Below are 27572 nucleotides of genomic sequence, written 5' to 3'. Positions count from 1 at the left end.
TTCAAGTCCTTAAAGAACAAATCAAGCCACACTGGGTTCACGGTGAATACCAAGTGTCCTAGGTTTGCAAAGTGCCCCATATTTGGAAGTAGTCTTGACATTTGAAATCCTATCGTGAAATCACAGCTACAAGTTTCAGTCTCTAGGCATTTACAACCCAGGCCACTGAAATCTGCTATAAACCACCAGTCACTAAAGGAACACTTTGCAGAGAGGAAAAGTAAAAATCTTGATTTTTCTTCTTGAAGCTGAGATGTTTATTTAAAAATCAGCCCAAAGCTGTATCAGAATATTCTCTTTACTGAATTTCCTTTCTTTTTCCAGGAAGAAAAAAAATACATCACTTTCCCCTTTTGTAGCAGGTTCTATGGGGAATTCCCTGGTGGTCCAGCGGTTAGGACTTGGCACTTTCACTGCCAAGGCCCCGGGTTCGATCCCTGGTCAGGGAACTAAGATCCTGCAAGCCACACAGCATGGCCAAAAATAAAACATAATAATAATAAATAAATTGTAGCAGGTGCTCTGACCTCATCACTGTCCTCCCTCAGATAACACTGCCCCACACACTGACCTTCACCATCGTTATGGGGCTGCATTTACTCTACATCTGGAAACCAAGGCACATCTTCCTACACTACAGAGAGTAACAGCTTAGCTCCCTACCTCTTGCTCCAACTGTTCATAAATTTTAAGCAGGATAATAGCAAAGATGTTCACTGCAGTGTTATTTAAAAGAGCAAAAGGCTAGAAACCATCCAAATGACCACCATTATTGATGTAGTTGATGAAATTGTGATACATTCACCTGACAGAATATTAACAGCTTTTTAAAATGTTTACTAAGAATTTTTATTAACAAGGGAAGATGATCACCACATAATTGGAAAAAAAAGGATATTGAATATAACCTAACCACAATGTGTATTAAAAAGTGGCACTTACAAGATTCCCGGAACACTGCCTTGTTACCTCACCACCATCCAATCAGAAGAAAGTCACACACCCTGCAGCCCTCACCCCAAATTTTGCCTATAAAAACTTTTCCCTAAAAACCAGCAAGGAGTTTGGGTTTTTTGAGCACAAGCCACCCATTTTCCTTGGTTGGCCCTGCAATAAACCTTTCTCTGCTCAGAAAAAGGGAAAAAAAAAAAAGTGGTACATAGACAAAAGACTGGAAAGAAATAAAACAATGGCAATGTGTTAATGGGATCATGGCTCAGCTTTTTTCCTCATTAAGCTTCCTAACTTTTCCAGCTTTTTGTGTGCATTATCTTCTAGTCAGAAAAAGACATTATTGGTTATATTTTAAAATGTGTCTGTGGCTTCTGGGGTGAGAGAAGCCTTTGTTCCATTTCTGGCACCTTTCTAAAGACAGTTAGTCATTTCTAGTGCTGAAAAGGAAGGGTACCAATTAAAGAGCCCACAAGGTGTTTGCAAAGTTGGTGCATTCTTTTATGAATAAAAATGTGTTGAAAGAATATTATGTGCTAGGTGCAGGGCAAGTCCTGAGATACAGATATTAGTAAGGCAAGGTCTCCCCTTCAAGGAGCTTACAAGATGCCCATTTAAAATCTTAGAATGAGAAAAGAATGTGTAAAGAAAGGTGGACCCAAATCCTTAAAGATGAATACGTTTCTATTATCATCATTTAAAAAATCTATCTAGTGATTTAAACAATCAACCAAGTGTAAAAGAGTGACAACATAAATGGGGGTCCCAAATATTGATGTTTGTTGCAAATCTGTGCCCTAACCTTCCGAAGGTCTGGCTGTAATCCCCCCTTTCCCTCTCCAGTACCCTCCACAGGAAGGTAACGCAACACACCAGAAATTTCCCGAATATGGTTTGTGCTCAAGTCTTACCTCAGAGTTATATTTCCTCCTCCTATAAAAAGTAGCTCCCTATCCATAAATTGCATCGTACTCGACAGATCTTTCCTTTTTCAGTCATGAGACCTCTCCCATGCTGTCATCTGGTTTGTGACATCCTGGATCCTCCCCAAGTACAAACCAGCCTGCCCCCTTTCTCTCCTGGGCAGTCCCTCTTCACTAAGGCAGCGAGAACACAATTCTCTCTAGTGATAGATCCACAGACACATTCCACCCCCCCACAAAAAAACCCAACAACAACAACAACAACAAAACTCCAAAGCCCTCTTCCTTTTCTTTTTAAGCTAAATTTTGCAAGATCAGATCCATCTAGCATGAAAAGGTCCCAAACTATCCAAAGTGCTGACGATCCCTGAAGCACTCCCAGTGAGACAGGCAGTTAAATGCAATGGAAAACTGCTACTTGCCCTAAACTCAAACTTTTGTTTGATTAAGGAATAATCAGGGGGGGATTAATCTCCTGCCATAGTGCTGTCCTGGGAGCAGTGAATGACGGAGCTGGAAAGGACCCAAGGCTGCTGCGTCCACAGCCTTCCTGTTACAAACTGAGGTCCCCAGAGCCCAAGGGACTTGCCTGAATTCCCACTGTTGGGTCAGAGCCAGCAGGCACCTGGCTCTTATTCTCACAGAGGGCTCGGTCCCAGGGCTTTCAAACTTTTACTTCTCAGAGAAAAACAAAGCTGCAGCCTGCAGTATGTGTGTGTGTGCTTGTGCGTGCGCGTGTGTATTAATACATTACATACGTGTACCACATGGTGAAGATGGTCTCATCCACGAAATGGTTAAAAAATGGTGATAAGAGACAGTGGGGAGCCAGCCAGGCTGCTCTGACACCTCCTGGCGGTGACCTGACCCGGGGCTGATCCTTGGAACCCTCTGAGCCTCAGCTTCCTGTGTAAATGAGGATTATAATAGTCTTCACCTCCCAGGGCTACTGTCAAGAGTAAGCCAACCACTAAAGTAAAGCAAGTGTCCGACGCCGTGTATGAATTTAACTCTCACAACTTTCAGAAATGCAAACAAACAAAAAGGGAAGTTCTGATATTTTCTTCCCACACCCAGTGGTTCCTCTGGCACATCCCAGGGCTGAACACACGCCCCTGGGGAGACCACACTGTCCTCCGTGCTCCCTCCCCGGCTGGCACTGGCCAGAAGAAACCCACCTCCTCACAAGGCTTTGCGCTGATAGCGCTGGTGTCCCTCTGGCGCCAGCTTTGTCCACACACCTTCCCCTGGGGCCCAGCAGTGGTCCTAGTGCAATCTTATGCAACCAGGCCACAAGCATTTCATCTGCTGGGAAGAGTCCTGCTCCCTGAGAAAACCCCCGAACGGTGCCTGTTCGGCTCATGTCATGTGAAGAATGACATGAGAGCAGCGAGCTCCCAAGGCTGCTCACCGCGGTGACAATGGCTGAGATTCATTAAAGGCATAAATCAGCTCATTGTCCAGACTGCGGTTTCCACTTGGTTTTGGATAATTTACTTAATATTTATTGATCACGGAGGATGTGAAATGGCCTGTCCTGCGTCAAATCAGCAATTTAAAATAGAGAGATACAGGGGAATGCCTAACCACGGCCAAAGTCATCCGTCCCCATGAAATTCACAGACACACCCTGGGCAGGTGACCCTGGAGTGGGTGGGTGGCAGCAGCTCACCAGGCATCTCTCACAGCGCCAAGAACTCTATTAAGTTCAACCAGAGGAAATGTGGGGATGCAGCCGATGTCTACTCCGCCCAAACAGCTGAAAAGGGTTCCACCTCATACCTGTGCCAACGCGCTGCCGCTTGAAGGGCCAACAGCAGGACTCAAACAGGGGAAGGGTCTCTCCGCACCGAAGGGAAGGGACTCTCTGCAGACCAGCGAAACCGTAGTGCCCCGCGCGACCTTGCAGCTCCTGCCAATAGCTGAATTAACACGAGTCACGTTCATCAATCCAGGGAGGAAAGTAACATTTTGCTGAGTATCAGAAACTCGTAGTTAGTTCTGGTTCTCACTCCGTCAGAGAGATCACCACGGCGGGCACCCCTGAATTTCTTTCTCACAACCCTGGGTGAAAGCGCTGCAAAATAGAAGCAGAGGAGAAAATAAATGAATCCACACGTCCAAAGCCACCCAGAGGAAGGCCGGATTTCGGCCCTGGCTTAAAAAGCTCTTCCCTCCTGCTCTCAGGTCCCCGGGGCCAGGTAGGAGTTGGCGGAGGCTGAGCGGACCTCCTGGGAGTCTCTTGGGGAGAGCGGGTGATAATCCTGAACTTCCGGTGATTCTCCTCCTCCCGCCGCCGCCCACACACCTCAGCCTCGGGGGCCTGGGGAAGAGCGACTCCCTGTCCAGTAAAGGCCGAGTCCCTGTGCTGCTCAAAAGCCACCCAGGCCAGTCCCGACTCAGGGACACAGCGCTGGGGCCACAAATTCCCAGTCAAAAACCCGGACCCCAAGCGTGACCAGTGTGAGAGGACTTACAGGAGGCGGTTTCCAAATGTTTGAAATCAGGCGAATTGGGATTTTCGTCCATTACTGGGTGGACATTTACGGTGACTGCATCGCACGGGAAATGCAGGGATGGGGCCCAGAGGCCGCGGCGCGAGGCGCACAGCTGCGCGTCGGGGGCCGGAGGGCTCAGGCCGAGCGGACGGCGCCTGAGCGTGAGGACCCTTGAGAAACTGTTTAGTAAGCACCTGGCTTGCGCCAACCTCCTGGAAGACGAGATCTTCTCTCTCAGCCCCCTGGCCTTGGCCGAGGTCTGCGGCCTCATCTCACACCCTCCGGCCCTGGGTTCCCGAGCTCTAACCACGCCGCCAGCCTGAGGACGCCAGGCTTGCAGCCCCGGGACGCGTCTTGCAGGGCGGCGCCAGCGTTCCCTCGCGGGAGTCTGAGAGGACACACTGAGCATGCGCAGCCCGCGCCCCGCCCCCTCGGGTGCCGCGTTCTCAGCTTCCTCCCCGCCCCCAGGGGGCGCTCTCTGCCCCAGAGCCCTGAGGGCTTCCGCCTCCGCTTAGTGGCTGACTGCTGAGGGGGTTCCGTAGTCTGAAGCCCCCTCACCCAGTGACACAGCCCGCATTCTCCATTGTCAGCGTTAAGCAGTAAAGGTGACCTTTCTGCCCCTTCTGCTTATTGCTGTCTTATTTCGCCTTTGGTTCAGAGCCGGGGCAAGGAGGAGGGACGCTGATAAGGGCCCCTCCCCTAATATCCCAACACTCGCGGTCCCCACCCCGGGGCTTTGACCTTGCAGTTTCCTCTGCTTGAAATTTTCTGCCTCCAGATCCTAATTGTCTTCCTTTCATCAGGTTTTAGGTCAAATATCATTCTTGATTCCATTTTCCTCTTCTGTTTTCTTCACTTTTTTTTTTTTACATCTGAAATAATCATGTTCATTTTTAAAGATGTGCTTATTCACTGTCCATCTCCTCCACCAGGAGGGTTTAGGAAGTAGAACTGACAGGACTTGGTGACCGATGACAGGTTCTGCCAGCGTCGGGCTTGCAGGAGGTGCAGGTTTGAGGTACGTTGGGTTTGTGGCGCCTGAGTCCTGCGAGGGAGGTGTCCAGGAGGCGGTGTGGACATGGGCGGTGGGGGGGGGACGATGAGCGCCCCCGGGACGAGCCTTGAGTGAGAGTGAGAGGTGAAGGGAGGAGCGCGGAACCCATCTCTTAGGATCTGGCAGAAGAGCCTGCAAACTGTGGCGGAGAAGCAGCAGTTATAGCCGGCTCAGAGGCCAAGCAAGAGGGATGGGGGCCAAAGCGGAGGGGTTGAACAAGGAAGGCAGTGATCGGCTGTGGCAGCCGCTGCAACGTCCAGCCCCATCCTCCCTCCCGCCACGGTGATCGCGGTGAGCAGCAGCCAGACCAGGGCAGCTGAACGGCTGGGAGGGAGGGCGTGAATGGGGAGGAGAGGCGAGGGGCGGAGGCCAGGACCGAAGGGATGGAGGCGGCTGGAAGTTGCAAACAGTAGGCAGGGCGCCATCTGCATGAACCAGTGGTTTTATTTCTGGCCCAGCTGGAAGCGAAAAGGGGGAGGGCTGGACTCATCTCTAGGACAGGCGCTTGGACATCTTGAGGCGGCTTGTAGCAGAAGCCCCGCTAAAGTAACAAGTCAGCGATTTCCAGTGGAGGCCAAGGGACCCATCTTCAGCCCTGGATGTGGAGAGCCCTGTGCATCTGCAAGTGAGTGAGGCCCATCCCCAGTGTGCTGGAGTGGAGGGGAAAAGGCTGCAAACATTTTTTTTTTTTTTTCAAACAAATGGGCGTGTGTATCTCAGGTATGGTACCAGGGGATGGGTTGCAGAAAAGGAATTAAACGTGAAGCAGAGGGAGCTCCGAGGTCAGCGTGCTAGAGACAGCTGCTGTGTCTATCTTCCACAGGTGTGTAGAATTCAAAGTTGCTCAAAATAAAACCCTGCCTATTGGAGAAAAACAGCTAGGAAATGGTTCTGATGGTGTTTGATGGGCAGAGCAAAGGAGCATTGGTCTTTCTGTTCTTTTCCGTCCCAAGAGTTTGAGTCTTCAAAGCTCTGTAAAAGCAGGCCCAGCGTACATCTGCTCTATCCTTGCACCCTCTGCGCTCAGCACACTTGGAAGAGGCTCTGTGGCAAGGCTCCTAGGGTGGAAGCGGTCAAGGTTATTACTGGCTTTCCATTGCAGGAAGGAATCCGAGCTGGGCGTTAATGAGGAGCAGCTGGTGGCAGGTGGGCCCTTCCCCCTTCTTTGTTCACTGGAGGTGGGAAGTCAGTATCATCCCTCAGGAAGTCACGGCAGGAACGTTTGAAGGCCGCTGGCGGACGGGAAGAACTCCTCACAGCGCTGGATCTCAGTGACCACCCTGCGGGGCTGGGATTTACAGACAATTCCGAGCTTGGGGTTGGCCCTTTGCGATCTCAGACCTGGAGACCCACTCCGTCTCCCTGCATTCTTGGTTATGTGGGTCTCTGCAGTAGTAGCGTCATCTTTTTTTAAAATTTATTTATTTATTTTTGGCTGCGTTGGGTCTTCGTTGCTGCGCACGGGCTTTCTCTAGTTGCGGCGAGCGGGGGCTACTCTTCGTTGCGGTGCGTGGGCTTCTCATTGCAGTGGCTTCTCTTGTTGCAGAGCACGGGCTCTAGGCGCGCGGGCATCAGTAGTTGTGGCTCGTGGGCTCTAGAGTGCAGGCTCAGTAGTTGTGGCGCACGGGCTTAGTTGCTCCGTGGCATGTGGGATCTTCCCGGACCAGGGCTCGAACCCGTGTCCCCCGCATTGGGAGGCGGATTCTTAACCACTGCACCACCAGGGAAGTCCAGTAGCGTCATCTTTTAAAATGTGCTTTATTTTTCCTCCTTGTGGGCCTCTCACTGTGCTCCGCCCACCCTGGCACTTCTGCACAGAGTGGGGACTCAACTTCTGCCTGTAGGTGGTCAACAGTTTATGAAGGAGGTCAGAGAGCCTCTATCTTTGGAAAAAATAAAATTCCACTCAGCAGAGCAACAGTTTGGATTCTGCCTAGAAGTGGGCACTGGGTGAACTCTCGAGATCATTCCTGCCCCACGATGCTCAGAATGGATGGAAATGGACAGGAGAGGTGCCACTGTGGTCACACAGGTGGGCTAGGGCTTTCCTGCCCGTGGCCCTTTCTTTCCCCAACACGCAGCGTCTCATCCCTTAGAACATGTGTTGGTAACAGAAAAGGAGTGAAGACAAAACCCAACATGTTGTAATCTAAGGAATATCATGATGAGATTTTAAATTTGAAAGCTGGAGGACTCAAAAATGTTTACATGAAGGGTATATGCTAATTATTTGCAGACAGCATTGAAATACATGCCTAATGAAGTTTCCAGGAAAAAAGTCCTGTGGGTTTACCTGTGAGAGATGGTGGTTTCAGCTCCTGAGGAAACAGTGGGGGTGATTGTGCTTAGGATAAGCAGGGGTGGGCCACATTTCAATGAACTATCTTTAACCTACTGAAACGCTCTAGGAAAAGGAGTATTTGAGTAGTTCTTAAAATGCATTGTAGACCATCAAACAAACAAAAGACTTTATTTTGCGTGCATGATTTATTCCTGGCTTACAGGGCAATTTCTGTTAAGTGGAAAACTGACTTAAGAACCTCCAAATGGGACTTCCCTGGCGGTCCAGTGGTTAAGACTTTGCCTTCCAATGCAGGGGGTGCGGGTTCGATCCCTGGTTGGGAAGCTAAGATCCCACATGCCTCGGGGCCAAAAAACCAAACCATAAAACAGAAGCAATATTGTAACAAATTCAATAAAGACTTTAAAAATGGTCCACATTAAAAAAAAAAAAAAGAGCCTCCAAACGTTAACTGCAAAACAGTTTTCTTAAAGACTCAGAAAGGCAAATGACCTGTAAATGAGTTCAGGAAAAGGCAACAGCTGGAGTTGCACCATTTAGGAAAATGATCTTAGTTGCCATTTCAACTTTCTTCCAATAGATAAGATTAGGAATTAGGGGGAAGTTCAGTTTATTGGAATAAGACCTAAGAAATAGTAATGACTAGAAAAGTACTTGAAATTTCAGTCTGAAGCCAGTTTTACTTCCACAGCTTTAGAAAAAGAGAAGAATGACAATGGGAGAAGTTCTAGTCATAAGCAGACGGGAGAAAATTCTCCACGTGTTCTGCCCTTCCCCCTTTGAACCGGATAGAACATTGTGTTTCTGATTTAGAAGAAAATGAAAGGACTAATGAACTGGAGCCCAACAAAAGCAGCACTTGTTTATGGGTCCTTAAATTCAGGGCAGGGGACAGCGTGGCTTTTTACTTTACCGCACAGCCTGAAAAGTGGAAGGCGGCCTCGGGGACCCCTTGGCCCCTTTCCTCCTGTCAAGGTTCAACCTTAGTCTTCTAGAAGGCAGGGGGCAACATGTAGGGCCTGTAGTCTGCCCTCACCTGGCCGAGACCAAGACCTCAGGAGGTCAGCACAGCCACCGTGGCACCCAAGCCCCGCTGCATTTGTGGTCCTGGGCAGGGCCCAGAGCTGAGCACAGCGGCGGCTCTGGCTGGTGCTTCCTAAACGCGTGGCGCGAACGGACATGGTGAATCGGGTGGGTGTGAGGTGGCTGTGAAGCTTGCTTCCTCTCACTCGCCCAAAGCTTCGTCTGCTAGATGTAGTTCGCCCAAAGCTTCGTCTGCTAGATGTAGTTCCTGCTTTGTTACCGATCAGGGCAGTGGATCTGCCAAGCTAAGTCTGAACTTGGTTGCGATTTTGCTAAGGGTGGGGTGAGGGGACAACCTTGAGAGCCATCTTTCAAAGACGCAGCAACAGGAATCAGTTCACAACAGGTGAACAACAATAGGGAAATAAAGTTTGCACAGATCCGTTTGCACAAAATGCGTTTTGGGGGGATGAACTGAAAGAAAATGAAATTCAATGGCAAGAAATGAGGAAAGCCTATTTTTTTCTACCATTACATCATCCCTCCCTCCTGTAACAGTTCCAACAGATGTTTCCTAGGAGTTTTTGTTTTTTTCCCTCTCTGGGAGTTTTTAATGTAAAGAACTACTTTTGCTGTGTTCCCAATTATTTTCTATCTGACCACCCTTAGTTCTTTACTTACAACAATGACAATACTTCCACTTACATAAGGCTTTACTATCTACAAATTACGTGGTTGGGAGGAAGGGAGGGCAGATACCACAACCCCACACTGTACAAAAATTCTGTTTCCTGACGTGTCAGAGTCAATTCAAAGTGCCTTCTGATGAGTGTTCGCGTGGGAATGGTTCTTTCTCCCCGTTGGGCAGTGCCAGCAATGAGCTGGTGTTGCCCTATCAGATCCAAGGCATGTTAGGGAGTTTTATTTATTTTTCCCTGTGGGGAATGGAGAATTAGATGGATGTTGGAGACTGACTTCCTCTCTCCCAGGTCGATGCTATGATTCCGGCTACACATCTTGATATGTCTGCACGTCAGTGTCCCTAATATTTCTCTGACTACGTAACAGTGCTGGAGATTGCTTTCTGTCAGGTGTCTAGGAATGAAAGTAACCGAAACTTTCTTTTGGAAGAGGGGCAAGAGAAAGACCAAGAGTCATGCCCATTTCCACCCAAAATCTAATCTCACCAGCAGGTGGTGCTGTGACAAAAGCAATCAAGAGAAACCAGGTCAGATTGGGAGTCGGGGCTCCGGAGCCTGGCTCTGGTGCCCTCTGGAAAGCCACTATTCTGTGGGCACACACGTGGCAGCCTGTGGCTGATCCAACACCAAGCAACTTCCAGGGTCCTCGGTAGGGAGCTCTGAGTCTATTAGCAAGGCTGCGAGCCCCGTCAGAGCTTCCAACCTCTTACCCACCCACACCCGCCAGCCCTTTCCCAATTCGCTGGCCTTCCCAGCAGGAAGGACAGAGTGTGGGGTGGGGCTGGGGGATGCCCTTCCCCCTCATACTCACCCTGGAGATCCCGTGGCTTTGAGGAATCTTCAATTAAGCACTTCACAGTTTTATAAGCAGTTCTGCGTACATTATTAGATGCTACCTTGCTGAGCAGAAGTGAAAAGAAACTCCTCCTCAGGCAATAACTGGGAGGCCCCTAGGCAAGAGCAAGGAGGCCCAGTAGTAGGTCTCCGCGTCTTTAGCCGCTTCGTATGTGCTCATCTCTTACTTTTCACCCACATGCCTATTTACCCCAAGCTCCCAAAGGGCAAAGGTTTGTCCTTTATCTCCATAGTACCTTATATGCGGCACGTGCTCAATGTGACTGAATGGTCTAAGAAACTGAGAAGCAAGCACTCACTGAACTGGCGGCCTTAGGAGAACAGCAGCGCCAGGCCTGTGCGCCTTCTCCCAGTCAGCCACACACGTTAGGACGTGAGGTGAGTCCCCACCTGGGACTTGCTGGGCCCAGCGGCTGCCCCTGGCACAAGCAGTTGCTGTGGGACCCATCGTGGACTCCTCAAATGATTGCTGCCTCTGTTGGCCATGCTCAGGGCGGAAGTGTTGGCTCCTCTGGAAGGGAGCTGCCGTGGAATCGGAGCCACACTGACCGTCTGGGCAGGCCCCGCGCAAGGCAACCGGTGAGCCCTGTCCACAGGGGATTTAGGCACCGAGGAGGTCAGAGAGCCAGCCCAGATCTTCTGTAGTGACTAAGGCTTCCGGGGTGAAAACACAGAGCCTCTCAAGTCTGCTCCGATCCGCCTGGAGCAGAGGGGCGACTGGGCGGCCAGGTGCTGGGGGGTGGGGCTGGGCGCAGGGATCCTGAGATGGTTTTGCTCCGGCTCTAGAGCAGAGAGCTCTGCCCGGGCTTGGGCAGTCTCGTCCCTTGGTCACTGGGTCCCTTATGGGGCTGAGAGGAGCTCAATCTTCTTCCACAGCCTTAGTGGTTTTCAAAGTACACGGTGTACAAGTAGCCTGACACGGAATGAAGAACGGACGTCACCAAGACAACGGACGTCCTCTGATCTGGCCACCCAGCGAGGGGACGGACAGCCCATTACCGAGTCTACAAGAAAGACTAGTTGCCATGTCCTGTCACTGAACCAGCCAGGTACCACTGGAGGGCAGATCTGAAGAAGGAAAACCATTCTACCTGGGAAGCTGGTCCACATGAGACAAGAGAGAAGACCTGCAGCATCTCCAAAACATGGTTCACAAGATGCAGGGTTGGCGGGGAGGGGTGGGGCACTAGAATCTGTAAATGGGGCCAGTAAGTCAGCTAGGAATACGGGATTTCCTAGTGGACCCCACTGCACTGACATTATTTCTGCTAGGGGTAGAGAGCGAGGCAACCAGCTCCGGTGTACATTGTTAATCAACTATACTCCAATTTTTATAAAAAGATCTATTAACATGTTCAGGTGACTGAGGGGGCCTTGAGAGAACTGGAAACCAATTTGGTTTTCTGGGAGTTTTCCAGGGATCTCCTCTATGCAACCTCATCTATTCCCCTTTTACCATCTACCCGACACAATAACAAGAAGAAACAGAAAGGCTGTGAGACCAGCTACGCGTATTGTTAACCACAGGGTTGATTTCACTACGTTCGTTCAATGTAGGTTAACCTGTTGGGTATTTTCCCTTCAAAAAAAAATCAAAGTCGGAAATATCTGATGACCCCAAAGTTACATGCATTCATTCCAAACCCAAGCTGGGTGTCATCATCTGCAAGACACATCTGGCTCTTAAGACAAAAGCAGATGGGTCCAATACTTGTAAATTTTATATTTATTATAACAAAAATGACATGTTCATTTGTGCATTCTGCTTTAATATAACTCTTGGTATGTAAATGATCTAACTGAATTCTATACAATCATGCTGATTGTGGCAGCATTAAGGAACACAATTAAAAAGTGTCTGCAAAAGAGGCTGGGTGGGAACAGGAGAGGAAGAAAAAGGGTCTGAGGCCCCTCGGGTGCAGGTTCGTTTCCAGTGGCCTAAGGTCCACCTTATTTGAACAGCAATGCTCTTAGCAACGCTCAGGCTCATCATTCAGTGAATTAAAAAGGTGGGGGGAGGGGGGGTGTGTGGGCGGGAAGGTGTGTCAGAGGGGGAGGGGAGGGAAGTCAGTTGTTTAGTCCCTTATGCCAAAACTACAAAACATGTGAAGCATCACTGTACAACACTGAGCTATTTACAATAGAAATTTTTCAATCAACTGTTCTCTCAGAGAAAATTAGTGAATCCCAGTGACTTAGGTCACCTGACAGAGTAAAGCAACTCCTAGGAGTTAGTCTCCATATTCTACAAATGTCTATCATTTTCAAGACAAAAAAAAAAAAGGCTTCCCCCCGCCTCCCGCAAAGAAATACAGAATTACAGTATTATTAAATCATTTAGCACTGGCAACCTGCCCTGCCTTCCAGACAAACAAAACACAAAGCCACTTTAAAAAGTATTACATTAACTGTTTCTCTGTAATATATTAAACCTTTTGTTCTTTGTCTTTACACATCTGATATGTTAGGGGAAGAAGTTAACAAATTTAAATCATATTGGTACAGCATCACGAGAAGAAAAGTGGTAATTATTTTTTAAAAACTGACCAACAGAAGGGGACCCTATAGACTGGCTGCAAAGACAGGCTGGGAAAGCGTCTGGGAGAAGGGCGTGGAGTAAACCCCTGGTTTAATGGGAGCCCGGGAGGCTCTGGCAACTCAGCCTTTGTTGGTTAGTTTATTTTGAAGCAGCGCGCGGTGGGTCATAGCGGTGTGTCACAGGAGTCCGGCAGCTGGTCCACCGGGCACTGCCGCGGCGGCGGCTGCACGTGGAGCTGTGAGGGCGGCGGCGGCGGCGGCTGCTGGTGTTTCATGATCTCTTTGACCTCCTCCTCCAGCTCCGGGGGAATGATGAACTGATCATCAGGATCCGGCTGAGCCGGGGCTGCAAAATAGCCCCCCGGCTTGCGGAGAGGCGCGTCCGTGGCCACCTCTATCACGTTGTGGCTCCGTTCCTGGGGCGCCACGGAGCCGTTAGCCCGCCGGCGCCCCATGGTCCCCACGGCGGCACAGTCCGCCCTGCGGGGCAGGGCCGGCTCGTCCTCGTTGGCGCTGATGACGATGCCCTCGTCGCTGGCCTCGGCCGGCAGCTGCAGCAGGGGCTGCTGCCTCCCCTCCTCCTTGGCGCGGCCGCAGTGGATGTCCACCTCCACCTCCACCCGGCTGCCGTTGGTGAAGACGCCCTCGATGGGCTCTTCGTCATCGCTGTCGAGGCCGTTGTCGGAGAAGGCGCTGGAGAAGGTGGCGCTGGACAGCTGGCGCTGGAAGGAGCTGGACGGGCAGGCGGGGTGCAGCGAGCAGCGCGGCTCGCTGGGGCAGGCGGGGCTGCTCTCGCTCAGGGCGCCCGGCGGGGGCTCGTCCGAGGCCGTGGACCCCACCTCGCTGCTCATCTCGGACGTGGACAGCTCGCTGCTCATCTCCGAGGCCAGGCCGCTGCTGGACGACGGCACGCCCAGCCCGTCGGCGGGCCGCTCCTTGATGACCATGCTGACGGAGGGCGGGAAGGTGCCGGGGCTGGGCGGCGGCACGGGCCCGCCGGCGCCGAGCTCGCAGCAGCAGAAGCTGTCCTCGGGGACGCTGAGCTGCACCACCACGGCGCTGACGCTCTCGCGGCAGCCGTAGCTCTGCGCCAGCGTGCACAGCTTCTTGGCGGCGGCCAGGGCGTCGGGGACGTTGCGCACGGCCCCCACGGCCTCCTCGACGGACAGGCTGTCCCACAGGCCCTTGCTGCCCAGGATGAAGAACTCGTCCTGCGGGGTCAGGGCCACGGACTGCACGTGGGGGCGGGGCACCACGCTGGGGTGCAGGAACGTGTAGCCCAGGATGCGCGTGGACTCGGTCACTCCGTTCACTTTGCCATCCTGGAAGAAGAGGGGTTTCCAAACAGACGTTACCACGGAGCACGCGGGGCGACGTGTGGCTTCCCTGGGGCCTCCTGCCTGGGGGACCACCGGAGCGTGACACGCGGTCCACAGGGGAAGGGGCTGCCCACCCTCCTGGGAGTGGTTCTTGCCCACCTGTCATCAGAACCCTGGGGCAGAAGCCCGGGGCAGGTAAGAAGCAGGAGGGACAAATGGAAAGTATCTCAGTTACTCTCTTTATTGGGACCCGTCTATCTCCAAAGCAGACCATCATCTGACACAGCAACATGGCTGATTAGCGCCTCCTGGAACCCACGGGGGTCCCGAGAGGAAGAGCCTGGCTGAATGAGCCAGTGCCGAGCAGCCCCCCGAGGCAGGTGCGTTCCAGATAACGCCCGGAATCTTAGGTCACTCCCCAAAGCACATCAACCATCGGGGGCGGGAATGTCTGAAGGTCCAGAAGTGAGGGGAGAGGCTCTGTTTTAAACGTAAGAAGGTTAAAAACAATTGGTGGGAATATCTTGGGGTGACTAGCTGGGTACGACTGATCGCATTTGGAGAGGTAGATGCTTAAGGAGAAGTGCCAGCTCCTACCGCTTGCCTGAACTCGCTTTCCTGGCAGCAAATGGAGACGACAAAGCCTCCTGCTTCAGTCCAGCCGAGTTCACGCCACTTAAACCACAAACCAAAGTTTCAGACCACTTGCCAATAAAAAGCCTTTACTCTGAAGCTGGAGGAGAGGAGGGGAGATAACCCCAGGGTGTACCTGCTCTATTCTTTATTCTTCAAGTTTGAGGTTCTCGGGTCTAGGACGTGCCTCTACATGCCCCTATTTTTAACACCTTTTCCAGAGGAGGCTCCATTAGGACAACTTTTATGTGTGTCTGGGATGAGGGAATAGTGATGGTCTAACCATCTCCCTCGAAGCAAGTGTTTCTTCCGGAGAATACCCGCTCCCTTCCCAACCCTACCACGTTCCTTCATTTGGGAAGTGCGCCCCCCCAGCTCGGCAGACAATCCCACCACGCATACAAGCAGGCAGCACAATTCGAAGTAAAATTACTAAAGCGGGGCTTCAAGCACAATTTTCAGCTCTTAATTCTCCTAATATATTTGTTCTTCCCCAAAATGTGGAATTTGTCAAAAATTACCCTCGCTGTTCTGCCCAACCCTTTAAGATCTCACCACATCAGAATCAATGATTTTGTCTGTGTGTGTGTGTGTGGGGGGGGCATACCTCAAGGCAGGGAAATTAAAAAAACCAACACAGCGATACAGACAAAGCGAGGAAGAGGGAGGCAGAGAAAGCAGGAGAAACCTCTGAAGCACCAACTGTGACGCATTTATGTAGCAGAAATGGTTAATCTTTGCATCGTGTAATGCTGAACATTTAATTCAATACGTTTAATAGTGTCATTCAATCCCATCTGAGACTGTCTAGCGTCCATTTGAATCCTCTCTGCTCTCAGAACAAGCAGGGAAGTACATTCTGCGCGCGGCCTCCCCTGCCAGCCCCGCGTGGTGGATCCCGTCTGCATCTTTCCCACGGCCCTTGTCACAGCCTGCCGGGAGTCAAAGTCCTTCTCTACCGAGCTGCAAACGCTCACCACCGTCTACCTGAGCCACACATGCCTCCAGGGCTTTCGTCCACACGACTGGACGCCTCCTGGGGGCAGACGTGTGTCTCCGGGGATCCCGCCTGTAGCCCACATCGCGTTTCCGGAGCGCAGCAGGTGACCCACACTGTAGGATGAGCTAGTGAGTGGGGCACAGTTCCTCCAGCCCATTCTGGGAGCTGCGCTACAGGGAATCTTCTGTAACGAAGACTGACACCAGTGTCTCTCAACAGCGGCGCTCCTGACATTTTGGGCCGAATCAGTCTTTGCTGTGGGGCTGTCCCGCGCACTGTAGCGTGCCTAGCGGCCTCCCTAGCTTCTCCCTGCTGCGTGCCCCAAGCATTTCTGTTGTGGCAACAACAGTGTCCTCGGACGTTAGCAAGTGTCCTGCCGGGGGGAAACGGCCCCTGGCGGAGAACCACTCACTGCCTTACTCAAGTGGAGCAGGAGGCATGAACCAAAGTCACTACTAGTTACATTTACACTGATACGCACACGAGCCTCGTAAGACAGGACAGATACGCTGCCATGCCCACTTTACGGAGGAGGAGTCTGAGGCTTCAGGTTTAAAGGTCGTAGCCCGCAAGCAGCAGATCTAGGACAGGAGGACCAGCGGCGTGACTTCAGGGCTGGGGGCTTCAGCCCCCGCCGAAGTGCCTCCGAAGAGCGGCTGTGAGGATGAGATGGTATCACGGCACAGCCCTCGGTGCGGAGAGGCCGTCGGTAACTATTTTATTACTCTGTATATTATAATGTCTTCAGACATATCACACACAGAGTTTGCTCTACGATACTACGGATTTGGAATTTTAACGTCAATGTTTAAAGAATGTTCTTTGGCGGGAAATGCTCCCTGGCTGATTCTGCCACGACCCTGGCCCTGTCCTCCCCCATCCTGAGGAAAATCCCTCTTCCTCACCTCCGTGATAATGGCCTTGTGCCGTTTGATTCTCTTCAGTTCTTCCTCACAGCTCATAACATATGATCTGGACAGAGGCAGCGGCTTCCCATTCCGACAGAGAACCGTTTGGCACTTGCCCACGTTAGCAGAGGTCAAGGTGAAGGGTCCTCCTGGGTCCACAGGGTCATGCTTGATATGACAAAGGACAGCAGCACCTCCAAGTTTCTGTCCAGCAGTTCCAAGCTTCCTGGAAAACGAAGAGACGGGGTAAAAACCCACACACACCCGTCACATGTAGTTTTGCCAGACTGTACCACTGGACGGGGCTAGGAGGAAAAACAGAACTTGGGGCTCCACCAGGCCTCTTTCACCAACGCAGGCACTGCTCAACTCAGGAAAAGAGCCTGTGGAATCTGACACACACTGACACACACAGACACACACACACACACACACACACGGAGAGGTGTCTGCTCACAACTGGGGCAGGTGTCACTTCACCACGAAAGACCCAAGGAGCTGCTGTGGAATAAAGGAGCCCTCATCCTGCTGCATCCAGCCTGCCACTCCCGTATCGGCGTGCCCCAAAGACAGCGGGAATGACCGCTTCTCTCTTCATCCCCCTCTCTAAATCCCCTCTGCTCCCGAGAGAGGACAGCCGGAGTGACCACTTAACAGGAGCAGGTGTGAACACACTACACCCACTGACACTTCAGAATTACCTGACCACCCTCTCTCTTTATTAGGATGTTTGCTGGGACATGCTTTCAAGTACTGCACCATTCATGTTCTTGTCCTATACAGTGCAGACTTTCTAGATGAGTGATGTCTATTCTAGAATATTCACAGAAAGGACATTCTAGTAATGAAGCTCCAAAGTGCTTTTATTCACCAGCAGTCCATACACGTATTGAATACACAAGACACCTGCAAGTTCTAACAATCAAAAGGAGGTAAGAACTCTTCTCAGAAGCCCCACAGATGGCAGTGCCTCCCAGACAGATCCTGGGTGGTACAGAAGGTTAAGGTGGACAGACGCCCCCGTTTACAAAGGCAGAGCCTGTCTAGGGTAGGCAAGGGGCACCACTAGCGATGGAAACCAGGGCGGCCTGTTCACATAAATTAGGATGTCAGGCACAGAGAACATACAGTTCTCCTGAGGGCTGAAAAGATCACCACACACCCCACATCCTGTTAACCAACAGGGAAAGTAAGAGGCAAGCAAATGACCTAGAGATGGGCTGACAATCTGGGTCTCTAAACTCCAACTTCTGCACATCTACGACCAGACTGGACTTTAGGCCCTGCCAAGGCAGCACTGCTTTCTTCCTGTCAAAGGCACAATGATTCCTCCCAGCAAAGCCAGAATTAGGATGGTATTTGTGAGAAGTACAGCTAGTAATCAGAGTCTGAGGCTCTTAAGTTCTTAATTCTCATCCAGTGTTTGAGGGTCTATAAAAAGTAGACCGCTTAGGAGTGTGTGAAGGGTGTGTGTGTGTGTTACGTGTGTCTGTATATATGAAATGTGTTGGCTTTTTTCCTAAAACAAGATGGTGGTCAAAACAGCAAAGTAGATAGATGTCCCTGTCTTATACCTTATGGCATTAAGGTATTTAGAACAATGACTGGTATATATTAAGGGCTCACTAAATATTAGCTGTTATCAGCATCAATTATTAACTGCACACGCCCACTAGAGAATCTGAAAGACAGGTGAGTCGAGCAGCAAAGAACCCCACTGGGCTTGCCTCTAATGAGCTCTTCAAGAGTATTCATGACTGAGGGGAACTTTCAAGGCTTCTCTGGGCCAGCATTCCTTAGCAGACACTTTTTCTACTCCTGTTGCAAAGATACTTCCTCTGGCAGATTATCAAGGCAGGGAAAAGGGAGAGAAAGAGAAAAGATAGTCATTGTTCCCATGACCTTTAGAGCACTCTCCACTTCCTGGTCCCACAAGAGCAACTGTTTGCAGTACAATATTAATAGGCAGTTCCTTTACAACCTACAAAGCCTTTAAAGTGACAAAAGAGCGAGCAATTCTTCGAATGTGGGAATGCTCATAACATGCAGCCCTCATAGTTAGAAACAACATTCCACAACTTCCACGGTGACCAAAAGCTCTAGGGAATGGCCTAGGATTCTACTAGTAACACTGAACATTTAATAAAGGGGGAAAAACAATATATGAAGAATGATTTAACTCCTGGCCTAAAATTTGACCATCTCAAGTTCTCGAAGGTTGGCACTTCTTGAATCAGTGACAGTGTTTCATAAGGGGGAACAAACCGAGATGGAAACAGTCCATTTCAAAGAGCAGTCCACACGCCAGAAGGTCTAAAGAGTGTCTGGCGCTCACATGATTTGGGGTGAGGGGAGTGTGTCATAAACGATCTGGTGAAAAAATGGAATCACGACGGGCCTATGAGACCGGTTCTGGGAGAAACTGAATTCCTGTCACTGACTCGGCCTCCAACAAAGTTGTCTGAACATCAGTGTGTCTCAAACGGAACACAGTCCAGCCCGGATACTTGGGCAAAACCAAATCGCCTGAATGCATCTTGAATCACGCATATCCAACAACAGGCTTTGAGATGACTGGACACCTGTTTTTCTAACCAGATGGCAAACACTCAAAGAAGAGCAAGAAAACACAGGGCAGGTGCTCTAAGTTTTTACCTTTGCATAACAATGAACGTATTGACCATGTATTCTTCTTCGTTTTTTGTTTTCTGCAGCTCTTCCGCCAAAATGTCACTCATGGTACACTGGAGAAGGTAGGGCACCTCCACGTTCCGGTCTCCATCAAATACACCATACAGGGCCTCCCGGTTGTCACGGAAGTTATTCACCGACAGGGCTGCAACACACAACCTGCAAAGCAAGAATGCTTTGTGCTAAGTTGACTCATCATTCTTCTCCATGCCCAAACCAACGGAGTTTTTTTCAGATTTGCTTAATCCAGTCTTGTCCCTTTCTTCTTGACTCCACATAGATTAAGAATAGGTAAACTAACCCCAGCTAATTTGTATCAACTAATTTCTGTGAGTGAAGAAAAATGATAAGCACATATTTATGCTTCATGGCTTTCCCCCACTCTTCTCTTCTGATGATTTTATTTTTAAATACTAGTGAAAGAAAGACAGTAGGAGGCATGGGAAATAACACCAGATTATGAATGCATATGTTCACATTCATTCACAAAACATTTATCAAGGAGAACTTCCACATGGAGCAAAAATGGAGTAACAACTAAAACACTAGGAAAAGTACAGGAAAAGTATATACTGGTGGGAGGAGAGCCGCACAGGGCGCTCTAGAGGCCTGCAGAGTCTCTCCACTTAATCAGACTGTTTCCAAGTAATGTAACTGTGTCCCATAAATTGTCCAAAATGAATAAAAGACTAGGAGAAAAATTGAAAGCCAGGGCATCAGTAAGTGGTGAGATGACTTCAAGCAGCCCATCACACAGGGGATTGGAGTCTTCAAAAGAGAAGAGAGACAGATAGAAAAAAGTTTTGAAGAATCAATGGATGGAAATATTTCAAATCTGATGAAAACTATAACCTACAGATACAAGAAGCTCAACAAACAGTAAGTAAAAGCATGTAAAAAAACTTAACTGAGGCACATCAAAATCAAATTGCTGAAAACCAGGGATAAAGGCGGGGTTTGGGGAGTTGAGAACAACATATCCTACAGAGGAACAAAGGACGGATGACAGCAGAGTTCTCATCAGAAACAGTGCAGGAGACAGCGGAGCAACATCTTTAAAGTACTTATGGGAAGAAACTGTCAACCTGGATTTCTAAACCAGTGAAAACAGCTTTCAAAAGTAAAGGTGCAAAAAAGACATTTTCAGACGCACAAATAAAAGACAACCACTACAAGAAATGTAAAAGGAACTACATGAAACAGAAGAAAATGATACTACCAGATGGAAATCTGGATCTACATAAAAGAATGAAGTGTATTGGAAATGACAAATAGGTGAGTAAATATAAACATTTTCTTTTTCTTATTTTAAAAATCACTTTAGAACAGTGGTTCTCAACGGGGGACATTTTGCCCCCAGGAGACATTTTGGCTTGTAACGATTGTGAGTGGTGGTAATATTGGCATTTAGTGGGTAGAGGCCAGGGGTGCTGCTAAATATCCTACGATGCACAGGGCACCCCCCTCCTTCCCCTGCCCCACAACAACAAAGAATTATCTGGCTCAAAATGTCAATAATACTGAAGTGGAGAAACACTACTTTAGAATAACTGTTTAAAGTAAAAATTTTAACAATGTATCCTGGGGTTTACAACAAAAGTAGAAGTAAAACATATGACAACAAGAGCACAAAGACTAGGAGAGGGGAAATGGAAGTACACAATGTAAGGTTCTTATAATATATGTGAAATGATATATTACTTGAAGGTAAACCTTATTAATTAATAAGGTAAAGGTTATGCTATAAACCCTAAACAAACCACACACACACAAGTAGAACTAATAAGAATAAAGGAGATAAAATGGAATAAGAAATATTCAATCCGAAAGAATGAAGAAAAAGAGAAAGAGAGAATCAAGAACAGATGAGACAAGCAGAAAACAAATACTAGTAAATTGGCAGATTTAAACCTAACCATATCAATAACTTCATTAAATATAAAAATGGTCTAAACACCACCCAAAAAGACAGAAAGTCAGATTATATAAAAAAGCAAGATTTAACTAAATACTGCCTGTAAGAAATACACTTTAAATATAAAGAGACAGGGGCTTCCCTGGTGGCACAGTGGTTAAGAATCTGCCTGCCAATGCAGGGGACATGGGTTCGATCCCTGGTCTGGGAAGATCCCACATGCCATGGAGCAACTAAGCCCGTGCGCCACAACTACTGAGCCTGCGCTCTAGAGCCCAAGCTCTGCAACAAGAGAAGCCACCGCAATGAGAAACCCACGTACCGCAACAAAGAGTAGCCCCCGCTCACTGCAACTAGAGAAAGCCCATGCAGCAACGAAGACACAACACAGCCTAAATAAATAAATAAACAAACAAATAAATAAATGAAATACACTTACTAAAAAAAAAAATCTAGATTTATTAAAAAAATAAATAAAATAAAGAGACAAATAGCTTAAAAGCAAAAGGATAAAAAATGATATACAGTGGACCCTTGAACAATATGGGTTTAAGCTGTGCAGGTCCACTTATATGCTGATTTTTTTCCTCTAAATACTACTACAGTACTACACAATCTGTGGTTGGTTAAATCTGCGGACGTGGAACCTCGGATACAAAGGGCTGAATGTAAAGTTACGTGTGGACTTTTGACTGTGTTTTTTGACCCCCGTGTTGTTCAAGGGTCAACTATGCTAAACACTAATCAAAAGAAAGCTGGAATAGCTACATTAATATCAGACAAAATATATTTCAGCACAAAGAATATTACAGAAACAAAGAGTCATTTCATAATGTTAAAGGGGTCAGTTCATCACAATGCTATAACATTCTAAATGTTTATGCACCTAATAACAGAGCTTGGAAATACATGAAGCAAAAACTGAGAGAACTACAAGGAGAAACAGATAAAACTATAGTTATAGCCTCTCAGTCACTGATGGAAAAGTAGACAGAAAATCAGTAAGGATATTTAAGACTTGAACAACATTATCAACCAACTTGATCTAAATGATACCCTACCCAAGATTTTTTCCAAATGCACACAGAGTATTTACCAAGATAAACTATATTCTGGTCCAGAAAATGTCTCAGTAAATTTAAAGGATTCAACTGATTCAGAGTATGACCTCCAACCATATTGGAAAAATTGCTTAGAAGGAAATTTATAGCTCTAAATGCATAGAATATTAATACCTTAAGCCCAAATCAATGACCTAAACTTCTACCTTAAGAAGCTAAAAAATTAAGAGCAAAACAAACCCAAAGCAAGCAGAAAGGAAATAGTAAAAATAAAAGCAGAAGTCAATGAAATAGAAAACAGAAAACAACAGGAAAATCAATGAAACCAAAAGCTGGTTCTTTGAGAATATTAATAAAACTGATAAAACTCAAACCAATTTGATCAGGATAAACAGACAAATGACAAATATATCAGGAATGAGAGAGGGGAGAGACATCATCACTACAGATCCTATACACATTAAAAGGAGAATAATGGAATATTATGATCAAGTTTACACCAATAAATTTGAAAACTAGATGAAAATGCATAAATTCTCTGAAAGACATAAATTACCAAAGTTCATTCAAGAAGAAAGAGATAATCCTATATTAAAGAAATTGTATGTTTAGTTATAAACCAAAGAAAATTCCAGGCCCAGATGGGATTTATTAGTAAATGCTAATTTAAGGAAGAAATAATATAAATTCCAAACTCTTCCAGAAAACTGAAGAAGAGGAAATACTCCTCAACTCATTCTATGAGGCCAGCATCACCCTGATACCAAAACCAGACATAGACACCACAAGAAAGGAAAACTACAGGCTAATCTGTGAATACAGACATGCTCAACAAATTACCAGAAAACTGAATCCAGCAGCATATAAAAAAGGGTAATACATCATGACCATGGGGAATTTTTCCTGAAAATGCAAGGCTGATTCGACATTTTAAAATCAATGTAATTCACTACATCAACAGACTAAGAAAGAAAAAATATGATCATCTCAACTGATGCAGAAAAAGCCTATGACAAAATCTGATACACATTATAAAAACTCTTAGCAAACTAGGAATAGAAGCGAATTGTCTTAACTTGATAAAGGAAGTCTACAAAAACACTTTTAACATCATATTTAATTGTGAAAGATTACATTCTCACCAAAGAAGATATAGGTATGGATGATAAGCATGTGAAAAGATGATCAACAATCATTAGTCACTAGGGAAATAAACATTAAAACCACAATGAAATATCACTATTAGAATGATCAAAACCACTACCACCACTGCCACCACCTGATCTTACAAGTACTGGTGAGAATGTGGAGGAACGAGAACTCTCATTCATTGCTGCTGGGAATGCAAAATGGTACAGCCACTTTGGGAAACAGTTTGGCAGTTTATTATAAAATTAAATATATACTTACCATAACAACTCAGCAATCTTTCTCATAGGTATGCACCCAAGAGAAATGACAACATTTGTTCACCCAAAAACCTGTATGCAGGTTTATATGTTTATGGGATTTGTATTTGTATTTGCTAAAAAATAGAAACAATCTAAATAATTTATCCTTCAAGTTGTGTATGGATAAACAAACTGTAACATAGTCACGCAATGGAATAATACTCTGCAGTAACAAGGAACAAACTGCTAACACATGCAACATCACAAATGAATCTAAAATGCATGATGCTAAGTGAAAGAAGCTAGACTGAGAAGGCTATATACTGTATAATTCCATTTATATGACATTCTAGAAAAGGCAAAACTAATGGAACAAAAAACAGATCAGGAGTTGCCAGGGGCTGGGAGTGGGGAGAAGAATTTGCAACAGAGGGGCATGGAGGCATTTTGAGGAACTGTTCTATAATCTGATTATAATGGTGATTACACAATGATACTCTTTCATCAAAACTTGCAGAGCTGTACACTAAACAGGGTGAATTTTGTTGAATATAAATTATACCTTATTACTGTATATAAATTAATGAAAAGAAAAAAGTTATTAAGCACCTAATATGTATCATGGCTAGGTAACAGCGGTATGAACCTAAAAATATAATTCCTGATCTTAAGGAGTTTGGGGATAAATAACAATAGTAATAATCATTATCATTAATGATAATAATAACTAACATTTAAACAGAGTTTACTATATGGCACATGTTATTCTAAGTTCTTCACGCATGTAATCAGTGGATCCTTACAATAACCCTATAAGGACAAGTAGTATTTTTGACGAGGAAAGTAAGCTAAAGAGAGACTGAGTAACTGCTCAAGGTCACATAGCAAAAAAGTATAGAGCCCAGATTCAAAGCCAGGAAATCTGCCTCTTACCTCAGTACTTTGAAATTCTTGCCTCCATTTATTAAAGAAAAAAAAAGTCATCCCTAGTTATATGACAATTAGTGGCACAGTAAAATTTAATTATATAATATTAAATCATCTTATAATTCTGTCTTCCTCTGTAGGCTCCCCTTGCTAGAAAGAATCAGGCAGGGGGTATGAAAAAAATAACGTGTTTTAAAAGTACAGTGGTGATTTTTTTTTTCCGCTGAAGCTTCCTGTTTGTTTTTTAGTCTGAGGAAGAACCTAAATTATAGGATTGCAGCTCCCTGCTTGGATTTTCCCAAAGGATCTGAAATGACCTGATAGGGAGGCAACACAGCACCAGTACCCAGAGGGGAAAGTGGGAGGGACAGAAGAGAATAGATGTCTATTGAGATTTGGGGGCAGGGACAACTGCAGATCTCTCCTTCCTTCAAAGCAGCAAGCTTCTTGCTTATATATCTACTTTATCCACAATTCAAAAAGAAAACTCTTGAGAAACTTCTTCTGGCAAAACCAAAGGGTAAAAAAGCAAAGGAAAATTAAGTGAGGGCCAGGGATGGCATGGGATTTCTGAGGTGCTGGTAATGTTCTATTTTTCAATCTAGGTGCTGGTTCACTTAAGGACGATTCATAGAGTTGTATGCTTACCGTTTATCTTACACTTCAATATAGCAAAAATTTTTTTAAAAAGGAATTGTGGAAGGGGGATTTATGTAGGAAAAAATACCTAACTGGTCACTGCTTCATTAATATACATGAGTAGATAATACATTTTAATATCCAGAGAGGTTTAAAAACCAATCTTGGATTTCACATCAGTGTTCTGGAATTAGAGAGCAGTTTCACATACTGGTGTTTATAAGTAAGACAGAAGATCTTTTAATCTAAAAAAAGAAAAATCTCTAAAAAGGAACTTTGAGTGTTCCAAAGAACGTATAGTTTCTTCCTCTCTCCCCCAAATATAATGATATACAGTACAAAGTACATAGAAATAAGCAGTCAGAGCCCAGACACAACTGGTTATTCTGCCTGTTTTGGGGGGGGCAAATGGAACAGAGATGTTGAAATGGGGACTACGTCTTCTCTAATATGCCAAAGCACACTCTCAGGGAAAGAGGACAGGATCAATGCGTCAGACGCACAATGTGAGTTCATTCTGTTTTCTGACCCAAGGAAAAGCAGTCAGCATGGCAACCACAATTCCACCTTTTATTTTCCATGAAGGGTATTCAAGCTAGTCAGTGGTTCTCAATCCTGGATGCACATTAGAATCACCTGGGGGAGATTTTAAAGCATTCTGATTTAACGGGCCTAGGCTGGAAAATGGTCTTTAAAGTTCCTCACCTGACTGATTCTAATGTGCACCCAGGGTTGAATGCTGTTAGCTATTATGGGATCATCCTCCGCTTCCTGTTCTTCCCCTGCTCTCAATATTTTCTGTTCTTATACCTTAGCTAATTAAATTATGACTATTCTAATTTATAGGATCCTTTGCTTTTCTAGTACTGATTATCAGCACCCCTTCATAAGAAGCAACCAAGCCTGAAGAGCTGGATTACAATTCTCAAGAAATCAACATCTGCATCTGAGACAGGGAAGGTTGGTGAAAATAGGGAAGAAAAAGAAATTAAGATGGACGAGACCTGATGGCAAGACAAGCAGCTGACATTACAGGGAATGGACATCAAACTCCTGACAAGGTAAATTTAGACTGTAAAAAACAGCTCCACAGAAACAGTGACTGTCAATAACATAAGGGATCTCGAATATGGACAATCAAGGCTACTTCTACTCCTTTAATACTATCCCTGTTTTGCTTGGTAAACAGGCTTCAGAGAAAGATAAAGGGGCTTTTCAAAGGAGCAGGGATGCATTTCAATACTTCTGCCTTCTCCAAACACTGGAGTCTCACATAGATATAATGTGTCAGTTACACCGTATCCTAGCAACATCCTCACAAAGAGAGAGTATGTGATGCCAAGCAGGGCTTAGCCTAATGTTCCAGCCTAAGTCATGAGGTGGCCTCACTCTGGGGAAACATGCTGAAATAAATGTGACACGGGGAGAGTGTGTGCTAGCACTGGGCTTCTACCCCACTAAAGCAGGGAGGCGGGCGGGCGGCGGTTCTCACTCCAAAGTTTCACCCCACTTACTTGTTTTTCACCCCCGAGGCTTCGGTGTAGCCATGGCTCCATACAGCTGGGGCTCCAGATGCATCGCCTCCCGAAGGCTGATCAATCTTGAAACAGCGGATGTTACTAACCAGAGAAACGGAGGGGCCAGGAATCAGTAAAACAGAACATGTGCAAATTGCTACCTTTACCTGAGAAATGAAAAACACCTAAGCACTCTGTACTTACCATTTGTGTTTAATGTGTCTGAAATATTTATCAGCAACAAGAACTAGCTACTCATCATAATGAAAACAAAGGGGCATATATACAGAGCATGAAAATTAGTTTTATCAGCATCAAATGTCAGTTATTAGGCACTTTCACACACACACACACACACCACCCCTAGATGGCTACCCTCTCCTGGGGATGAAAGGGACAGCTCTCAACCTTGGCCTGAGAAAAGGAACTTTAACTATTAAGTTAGGTGTCTTCTCACAACATGAAGCCCAGATTTGAAAAGAATGAAACCCAAGCCACGACTGTACTGTGTTTGGATCATATGAGAGAATTCTGCAACACTCATCCTCAAATCCAGTATCTGCCCACATCACCCCTTCAAATATATCACAGATATTACTGGGGACTTGCTATCCCCTGAAGCTTCCAATTCTTTCCTCACCTGCACAACCATGCTGAGACCAATATCATAAAATTATGAAGTAAATGAGGTGTATTCAATAAATTACACATTAACTACATATAAAT

At 46.8% G+C, this 27572-nt stretch overlaps 1 protein-coding gene and 1 non-coding gene across 2 annotated transcripts in view; one reads left to right on the top strand and one right to left on the bottom strand.

The window, feature by feature from the left end:
• Window positions 1–376: 376 nt before the first annotated feature.
• Window positions 377–449, top strand: TRNAE-UUC (transfer RNA glutamic acid (anticodon UUC)). Its single transcript has one exon. It is a non-coding gene; the product is annotated as a tRNA-Glu (tRNA).
• Window positions 450–12015: 11566 nt separating this feature from the next.
• PHLPP1 (PH domain and leucine rich repeat protein phosphatase 1) overlaps window positions 12016–27572 on the bottom strand; it is a 213454-nt gene continuing 197897 nt past the window's right edge. Inside the window, exons 14-17 of the mRNA XM_059894348.1 lie at window positions 26844–26948; window positions 19361–19555; window positions 16703–16931; window positions 12016–14167 (exon numbers count right to left, since the gene is read on the bottom strand). Of these exons, the coding sequence (XP_059750331.1) occupies window positions 13010–14167; window positions 16703–16931; window positions 19361–19555; window positions 26844–26948 (1687 nt within the window). The 3' untranslated portion in view covers window positions 12016–13009. The remainder of the gene's footprint in view (window positions 14168–16702; window positions 16932–19360; window positions 19556–26843; window positions 26949–27572) is intronic.

Source organism: Balaenoptera ricei, chromosome 14 (assembly GCF_028023285.1).
Source record: "Balaenoptera ricei isolate mBalRic1 chromosome 14, mBalRic1.hap2, whole genome shotgun sequence".
Lineage (NCBI taxonomy): Eukaryota > Metazoa > Chordata > Mammalia > Artiodactyla > Balaenopteridae > Balaenoptera > Balaenoptera ricei.
The sequence above is the reverse complement of the archived record's forward strand: the minus strand, read 5'-3'. Positions and strand labels throughout refer to the sequence as shown.